A 9,227-nucleotide genomic window follows, 5' to 3' on the forward strand; every position below is an offset into this window, starting at 1 on the left:
TGAAAAGAAGTGCAGGGCGGACAGCCACAATGGAACAATTCACCTTATAATCGCTTTGATATATTATACATGCCTGAAGACTCTAAACATTGTGTAATTATTTATAAATGAGTGTCCCCCCCCTCCTCATGCAGAAGAAAGCAGCAGAAAGACTCTGCAGGTCTCTGCTTCTCCTCCGCTGGACTGCATACTGAATAAATGGAATAATTAATGGAAAATTGTATGCCTGTCTCATAAAGATGTCTTTAAAAAACACTTAAAGAAAATTGGTCTGTATGCGCTCACGCTGGATGGGTTTACTGCTGCCTGAAGGGATGAAAAGACGGACAAAAAAGCCAGACTTCATAAGGTGAAACAGTTCAGCTGAAGCCTGACATGTCAGATAAAAATGACCCAAAGATCGAGGTCATTTTTAACGCTTGTGTTCAGATGCTGGGGTTGTGGTTTACATTCTATTTATCTCTTACAGAAGCGTTCTAGCAGCTCTCTTAGTGATGTCTGCCGGTGAACTCTGGAGCACCTCAGGGCGCTGTTGTAGCTCCCGTTTTATTTTACATGCTGCCATTCAGAGTTTTAGAAACACCGAGGTCAGAAGTGCAAATATTCCCCTAGCAGAGCCCCCCGTCAACCAAACTCTCTATATTTTTTAAAGTGTTTAAGAAGAGAGATGATTTGATTGTATTTTGTGGAGTGTGATGCTAATGTAGTGTCTCTGCATGCTCTGAGGCCATGTTTGTAATTCTGGTGGAGACTGTAATTATTTTTGTTCACATATTTTTAGGTTTTTGGACACAAGGGTATATAATGATCTCTGGTGAAATTAAACAAACTTGAGATACACTTTTTGGTTTTATCCAAACTGACATTTATGCAGAAATCAGGTTTGATTTTTCACATTTTCCCAGTAAAGATAAAAAATATATTCTGTGACGGGAAAGAAACTTTAGTTGTTAATCTTATGTTTAAAAGCTGTTGGTGGTCAGACTTTTATTGTGAAAGGCTTCATAGTTGCACGTCTGTCGGATTTAAAGGTGAACAGTAGTTTTTTGTATGGCTACTGAGGTGCACAGAATGAACAGGTGCAAGTTAAACTTTGAGACGTGTTTCCTTCACGTTAAGGAAAAAAGCCGAGCACTGACGAAGACTTCCGGGTAGAAAGAACTAGTTTTCTTTGTTAGGATGAAGCTCCTTTCTCCTCCTGCTGCTGCTCCTCTTTCTGTGTTTGTGGAGCAGTAAGCAGAGGATGGATGGATGGATTCTCCGAAGCGTGTCTCAGCCCGGCGGGGAGGAGGAGGTGGAGGGCTCTCTGCCTCTGCTTTCTTCTTCCACCTTTTTTCATGTTTTTGGTTTAAACTCTCGTAGTGGGTTTGGTCCTTTCTGTCTCGCGGGGGGGGGGGGCATTGCGTGTAGTTCGCGTGGCCGGCCGCGCGCTCTGATTGGCTGGCCGTGATTACCGGCACGCTTCTCTGTGCGGGGCGGACAAACACCGCGGGCGTCATTATGTTAATGAGCTTCTCCCGCGGCACGGGGCAGACCTGCCGCAGCATTCATCCCCTCATCCTGCGCGCTGATGCCAGGCCGGGGGGGTCACAGGGGGGCGCGGGGGCAGGGGGCCGGTCATTGTCCTCCGCGCGCTATATAAGCGGGCTGAGGCCGGTCGTGTGCCAGGCTCACCGGCTCGCACGAGCTGATCCAGAGCAGAAAACACGCAGAGACACGCGCGCCTCTCCGAACTGACACAGACTTCAGGTGAATTCCTCTCGCGTGGATCCCTCACGCCTCCTCTCCTCTCCCCGCAGTCATGGACTCGCTCTACTCCGACATCGACAGCAACAGCTGCGACTTCTTCCCGCACAGCGAAGACGAGGAGTCCCGCAGCCCGCGCTGCGCGTCCCCGCAGCCCGAGCAGCAGCAGAAGAAGCAGCGGCGTCGCGGCCGCGCGCGCAGCGACGCCACGGTGCAGGTGGTGAAGAAGAACCGGCGCCTGAAAGCCAACGACCGCGAGCGTAACCGCATGCACAACTTGAACGACGCGCTGGACGCGCTGCGCGGCGTGCTGCCCGCATTCCCGGACGAGACGAAGCTGACGAAAATCGAGACTCTGCGGTTCGCGCACAACTACATCTGGGCGCTGTCCGAGACCATCCGCATCGCGGACCTGCAGGCGGGCAAGGCTGGAGAGCCGCCTGTGCTGCTCAGCCCGTGCCTAGCCGAGGCCCCGAGCCCGGGGAGCGATGCCTGCTCCTGGAGCTCCAGCGGCTCCTCGTCCTCCTCCTCCCCGGCCTACTGCGCCTCCAGCCCGGGCAGCCCCGCCGCGCCCGAGGACTACAGCTACCTGCGGCAGGACGCGCTGTACGGCTTCCGCAGCTTCGTGCCGGGCATCTACTGATCCATGAGCCCGGAGGTCCCGCTGGAATAAGACTGAGAGCCGCTATTTGCCTTACTCACACCTCATCACCATCGTCGTCGTGCCTCTACGGATCGACTGGAAATGAGAGGAACTGAATTTGATCTGTTTTTTTATTATTAGTTTTGGGTTTTGTAAATTTCTCCAAAAACCTTTGCACTTTCCCCTCTCCCCCCTCTCTCCCCCAGAGTCTGCAGGTTACAGTCAGTCTCAGTTTTTCTGTTTTCGTGTCCGAGGTGAAAAGTCAATTTTACAATTAGTAGAGTGATTCTGCAGAAAAGAGAGCGTGGAAATCGAGTTTCAACGCTCCCACAATAGACTGAAAGGAGCTGCCCGCATTCATTATGTATTCCACACACACACACACACACACACCCTCTCTCTGCTGTGTTTTTATTTATTCGACTCGTTTCGTTTTGTCACGTGAAATTTGTATTTTGTACATAAAGAGATTTTATTCTATTTACTTGGAGCTTTGGTGCCACTTTTCTACTAAATAATAAAGTTATAACGTTTCTATAAAACTCGCCTCTGCTTGCTTCTCCTTGATCCCGAGCCTCAGTCTGCGCAGATATGCTGCAGTAATCTGAGTTTAATCCGGGTTTAACCGCCGTGCACGGGCGCAGACAATGGCTTCAGGGATCGTGCGTGAGTTTTTTTTTTTTATTATAATGATAATTAATATTAATAAGATAACGGTTTGCTGAGAGCAGCAGGTGGAAGCACGTCACGCGACACGGAGATCGTTTAAAGTTTGACTGTGATGTTAATGAGGCACAAATAAAAAGCGGTGGAAGATCATAAACAAGCAAACTGCAACTAAAGGATTTAATGTGATTTAATGAGCTTTACAGATGCACCAGCCTGTTGTTCTGCGCATGTGTACAGGCGATTAGAGAGCCAATTTCAAAATAAAACAATAAAATGAGACCTGGAAACGCTTCAGAATAAGAGTGTTTGTGAAATACAAAATTAAAATATAATGAAAGATATTATGGCAGAGGAGGGAGGTGTTTAATCTTCTTCCCCCTCTTCCTCCTCTGTGAGTCACAGCAGTCTTGTTGTCTCTGCACGTGTTGAGGATACAGACAATCAGGGAACACCCGCGGGAGGACACAGTGCTACCAACTGCTGGAGGAGGAGAAAAGAGGAAGGAGATTGGAGTATAGAGTGACAATAATCCTCCTGCAGGAGTAATCTGACCGAGAGTCATACTGCAGGAGTCTTCTTCGTTGTTTCCTTCTTCTGTTACTTCTTCTCATTCTTTGTCTTCATCCTCTGACTTCTCCTCCTCCTCTGTCACCTTCTCCTCCTTTTCTCCCTTCTCTCCCCTTTCATCTTCTACATTTCCCCCTTTTTTATTCCCATCCTGCTCCTTCTCCTCTTCCTTCCATGTCTTTTTCACCTCCTCATTCTCCTCCTTCTTCCTCATCCATCCACCCTTTCATCTATTTGTCCTCCTTCTTTTCCTCTTCCTCGTCAATTCATCCTTCTCCTTTTCCACCTCACTCTTTCTTCTCCTCTTCCCCCTGCACTGTCCCCTCCTCCTCCTCTTCTTCCTCTTTTACTTTTTCTCCTTTACTTCTTCCCTTCCTCCTCATTTTTCCTTCAAATTAACATCTTCCTCCTGACTCTTTCTCCTCTTTTACGGTTCTTCCACTACTCCTCATTTTCCTTTGAATTCTCCTCTTTGTCTTTCACTGCTTGTTTTCCTTTCTTTTTCTCCTCCTTCTGCTTCCTTTTCCTCTCCCCATCTTCCTCACACTTATCCTCCTTTATTTTCCTATCATCATTCTCCTCTTTCGCCTTTTCCTCTCCATTCTCCTTCTCTTACTCCTGCTCCTTTACTTTTCTTCCTTTACCTCCTCTGGCCTAATTTTTCTTATCTTTCTCCTCACCCTCTCTCACCAACTCCTTGATTTCCTTTTCTTCCTCCCCCTCCTCCTTTCTCTGTACCAGCAGTTGTGTTAAATATTTTGTGGATTTGTTATAAATTTTATTTATTTATTTGTCACCGTAAACCTTGTGCCAAAGTTTTTCTCTCATGAGATTAGATTAAGTTACAGGCTGACTTTCATCTGCAGGTAAACACACTGTGATTCACACCCACAGACACAGAGATATCACAAAGCCTTCCAGTGCATACAGAGACATTTCTCAGTATCAACAATTTAATGATATATATCTGATAAAAAAAAAGTTAGAAAAAGCAGAAAAGACCGGAAAGATTAAAGTTTATCCTGTTTCCGAGAGTTTCTGATCACAGACATCTCAGGACCCCCATTATTTCCTCCCGGGAACGCGATGATTGCGCGCCCCCGATGCCGACCCGCTGCATTGTTGGTGTGCGCGGGGCCGTGCGCTAATTGAGCGGGATTAACCGCCGGCGGCCCGCGTGCACCTGCAGCCCCGTAATGAGGTCCAGTAAGTTTTAATTAGATTTCTATTGTGGCCGCTGAGGATGAAGCCAAATCTGTCAACTGCCTCAGCGGCCGAGCAGGAAGCTCATTGGCTGGAAAACACACGCGCCCTGCACGCACACCAGCCCCGGACCCAGCAGGATTTTTATTATTAAAGGGAGGAACTTAAACACACACACGCGCGCGCGCGCAGATGACAGACTGACCTCCCTTTTGAAGGTTTTCATCTTGCTTCAGTTTAGGGGACGCCTGTAAATACTCCAATACCCATGATCCTCAGCAGCTGTCAGGTGTACCCAGCAGTTTAAGCAAGCAAGCAGGGGAGAACCACAGACTGTATATAAAAGATGGATGTAGCCACTGTGAAGTCATCCATTGGTTTCTTGAATCCTCAGTATTAGTGGGATAAAAAATATTACATCTCACTAAAACAGGCCACGCCCCTAATAATGCAAATCTTAAGCTTTAATGAATTTGAACAGTTGAGATATTTTTTCCTCCTTACAGAAGTTATGAAGGCTTAAATTATCTATAAGAGACCAAACAGTTTGTGTATCAACTTTAAATATATTTATTTCTGCTATAAAGTTTTTACATGGGAGTCTATGGAGACTGACTCACTGCTGGAGCCTCTGGTGGACGTTAGAGGAACTGCAGCTTCACAGCTTTCAGGTTGGCTTCACCTGGTTGAAGCTTGTGTGTATCTGAAAGATGTTTTAATAAACAACTTAAATAACAAATTCTGATCACCCAGACATATGCAGACCTGGTTATATTTGAGAGACATAAGCTTTAAAAAGCTCACCCCCACATAAAAAAAATAAACGGTATAAAAAAAAATCCAAAACTTTTAATTTCTTGGGTCTTGTGTCGTTTCAGGGCTGCTGTGATGTGACATCATTTTATGATCAGTAAAAAAATATACAATATAAAACTCTAAAAGTACATACTGGGTTTCACTCTTCATTCTCTGTTCATGTGCTTTTTCAAAAACGAATCACTCAGATTTCAGTGGGGACATGAAGCGTGGGATCAGGACTTTTCACACAGACTCCAAAGTTATACAGAGGACAGGAGGTGAGGTGGTGTGATGCCTCACAGCAGAAAGGTCCTGGCTTAGAATCCACAGGCGGGCTTTCAGTGTGGAGTTTGAATATTCTTTCCAACTTCCTCCCAAAGTCCAATGACATGAACATCAGTCTAACTGGTGACTCTAAACTGGCCGTAGCTGTGAACATCTGTTTTTGGGAACTGAAGCAAAGTTTGGCTACTGACATCAGACTTAATAAGCTGATAGGCCAGATTTGGGGTAGGGGGACATCAGGCCTTCAGTCGAATGGGGGGTGGGTGGGATCCTGGAGGAGGACAGCAGGAAACAGGAGCTGAGCTTCTAAAGCATTCTTCCTGTCTTTTTAACTCAACGCTTCCCTCCCTTAAGAGGATTTAGCTGAAAGTCGCACCCAGCGGAGGCAAATCTTAGTTTCTGTGAACTCAGCAGTTTTTTGTTACTTTATGTTTCAGTTTTTGAAAGATGGTTTAGCAAAATAAAACAGAAGATCAAAACCCTGCAGGCCTCATTATTAGTAACTACACTGAAATGCGGTGCTCAGGAGCCCATTCACTGTTACTGAAGCACACTGTGGGCCCAGAGTGGACTGGGTTTGCTGGATTGTTTTGAAATGTATCTCAAAAACAAGAAAAAATATTCAGATATCAAGACAAGATTAGTTTTCTGTCTATTAACTACTAACACCACTGATGAGATTTGTATTTAATACAACAACCTGCAAGTTCTGCAAGTTTATTCAGTTGGTTATTTACCTGGAGTTACTACTAGTCCAAAACTACAGTAGTGAAACACTTTTATTTTGAAAGGCAGGGAAGGAAGATGCCTTTTCCCACATGTGTTGCACAGTCTGTCCATGGAAGGTCTTTGTGACATTTTGTGAGACTGTAGCTCTGCAAGGATACGCCAAAATTAAGCCAACAGAGACGCACCAAAAGCTGCATTTCTGCTAACATCCACTAGAGGCGCTAGGAGTGAGTCAGGCCCCATAGACCCCCAAGAAATAAACATGTTTATAAACAGCCTGATACAAAACACTTTCATCCAAGTATGGTCACTTCTGGTGCTGATGTTGATGTTTAAAAAAAATGGGTGACATCACAGTGGATGTGTTGATCTTTTTGTACTGTCTGTAATTTATACTGGACTTCAGGGTTCTACTTCCTGTCGGTACTGTCTCAGGTTGTGGTTTCAGCTTTATGGCTTTATCACCTCATTTAATATTGATCAGGAAAAGATGAAGGAGACAGAAGGCTGCCGCCCACCAGCAATCCTTGCACTGTGTGTGTGTGTGTGTGTGTTAAAGCAAGGAGGAGAGACAACTTTATTGATTAGAGCACATGATGAATACAGTGATGCACTCAGAGCTGGGGGCTCAGCTGGGCTGGCCTGCAGGGCGCTGGCCCCCCTGCTCTCCATCTTTAACTGGTCGCCCTGCAAGTTGAAATTGTGACGGTGGAGGTGCAGGAGTCAAACTACATTGAACACACACGGGACGGTGAAATGTCCCTTTACAAAAGACAAACATAACTTTGGCTTTCCTGTAAATCTCTCAGTGGAGCGTGGACTTGAGATAAAACCATAATCTCTGAATAAAGTTGTGTTTAGTTTTAAAAACTATTGTTTGATTCTGGCTTATTTTTAAAATACATGGAATGAAAATTCTATTGATGCTGATCATTGGGTCGTTGTAGAGAGATTGTATGAAAGAGAAGCATCCACTGCTGGGAGCCCGGTGGTCCCTCGTGTGGACTCGTACCATAACTTCCAGTTCACTCTGACCTGCATTAAGAAGTGAAACTGTGGATTTGACAGAAGCCTCTTTGATTTGTGCAGGTTTGGTGCAGGACTGTTCTGATCGCCTTGTTGTCACCCCGAGGCGACAGCAGACACACAGCACTGATCCCAGGTCAGCCTATGCAGCCACCTCAAGGTCACAGTGTCACCTTTAGACAGTGACCTTTGACCTCTGGCTTTCAGCAATGTGCCCGTCAAATGTAAGAGCGCAGAGAGCTGGAAGAGCTGTTGAGAACATCAGAGATGAAGAGAGAAGGAGTCTCAGAAATGTTTCCTCCTTTAAGATGTTTTCCATTATTTAGATGGAAATACAAAACACACACACACACAACACAAAAAAATAAATGGACTTTTTTTATTGGTCACATCTTTGTCACAAGTGACAAACAGTTAAAATTAAAAACAACCAAAACAAACAGGAAAAGAGTGGTGGGTTAAATTAAGAGGTGATAAAGACCTGCTTGACTGGTTATTGTTAATTATAAAATAAAATATTTTTAAATTAAGAGAATAAAATATTGATGATAAAAGATTATTATTCAGTCTGATTATCAATAAAAGACAAAGAGTTTAATCATATGTTACCCACAGTTTATGGTTCTGATTCTTAAACATCACCCGTTATAAGTGGAACAGCCTCATCTGTTTCAGCCTATAGTTGAAGATTCAGCTTCTCCCTCTGTGAAGTAAAGTGAACAAACTGTACATTTAAAATCTCACAGAATGCACTAAATACTCAGTATTTGTACTATCATCCAGCATGCAGTACTTTTAAGTAAAGATGTGCACTCCTGAGAACTCTCTGAGGTTGCTGCAGTAATCTAAGCTTGTCTGAGATGAACCAAGTGATAATTAACAATGAATTTAAAGAGTCTAGTCTACAACCTCAGTTTAATTCAACTTTATTTATATAGCCCCAAATCACAACAACAGTCGCCTCAAGGCGCTTCTTATTGTAATGTAGACACTACAATAATACAACCAAAAAATTCCCAACAATCATATGAGTATGAGCAAGCACTTGGCGATAGTGGGAAGGAAAAACTCCCTTTTAACAGGAAGAAACCTCCGGCAGAACCAGGCTCAGGGAGGGGCGCCCATCTGTCATGACCGTTGTGCTGTCCAAAAGACACACTGTGGTAGCCAGAGATTAAGAATAAGTAATAAATAAGGCAGAGCGGTGTACAAACACATAGTGAGTGAAGAAGAAACACTCAGTGCATCATCGGAATCCCCCAGCAGCCTATACTATTGTAGTATAACTAAGGGAGGACCGAAGGTCACCTGGTCCAGCCCTAACTATATGCTTTAGCAAAAAGGAAAGTTTTAAGCCTAATCTTAAAACTAGAGATAGTGTCTGTCTCCCGAATCCAAACTGAAAGCTGGTTCCACAGAAGAGGGGCCTGAAACCCGAAGGCTCTGCCTCCCATTCTACTTTTAAATACTCTAGAAACAACAAGTAAGCCTACAGTCTAAGAGCAAAGAGCTCTAATATAAGGCCGATAAGATGGGCCCTGATGAGAGGTCTCCTGACTCA

The 9,227-nt window shown here is 44.8% G+C and overlaps 1 protein-coding gene across 1 annotated transcript; it reads left to right on the top strand.

Moving 5' to 3' along the window:
- The first annotated feature begins 1,599 nt into the window (after positions 1 to 1,599).
- Positions 1,600 to 2,931, top strand: neurog1 (neurogenin 1). The gene has a single exon (XM_084953532.1). It carries the CDS (start codon positions 1,802 to 1,804, stop codon positions 2,387 to 2,389), a length of 588 nt encoding a protein of 195 aa, XP_084809658.1. The 5' UTR covers positions 1,600 to 1,801; the 3' UTR covers positions 2,390 to 2,931.
- Positions 2,932 to 9,227: the final 6,296 nt, after the last annotated feature.

Source organism: Perissodus microlepis, chromosome 2 (assembly GCF_051167445.1).
Source record: "Perissodus microlepis isolate ML-2025 ecotype Zambia chromosome 2, ASM5116744v1, whole genome shotgun sequence".
Lineage (NCBI taxonomy): Eukaryota > Metazoa > Chordata > Actinopteri > Cichliformes > Cichlidae > Perissodus > Perissodus microlepis.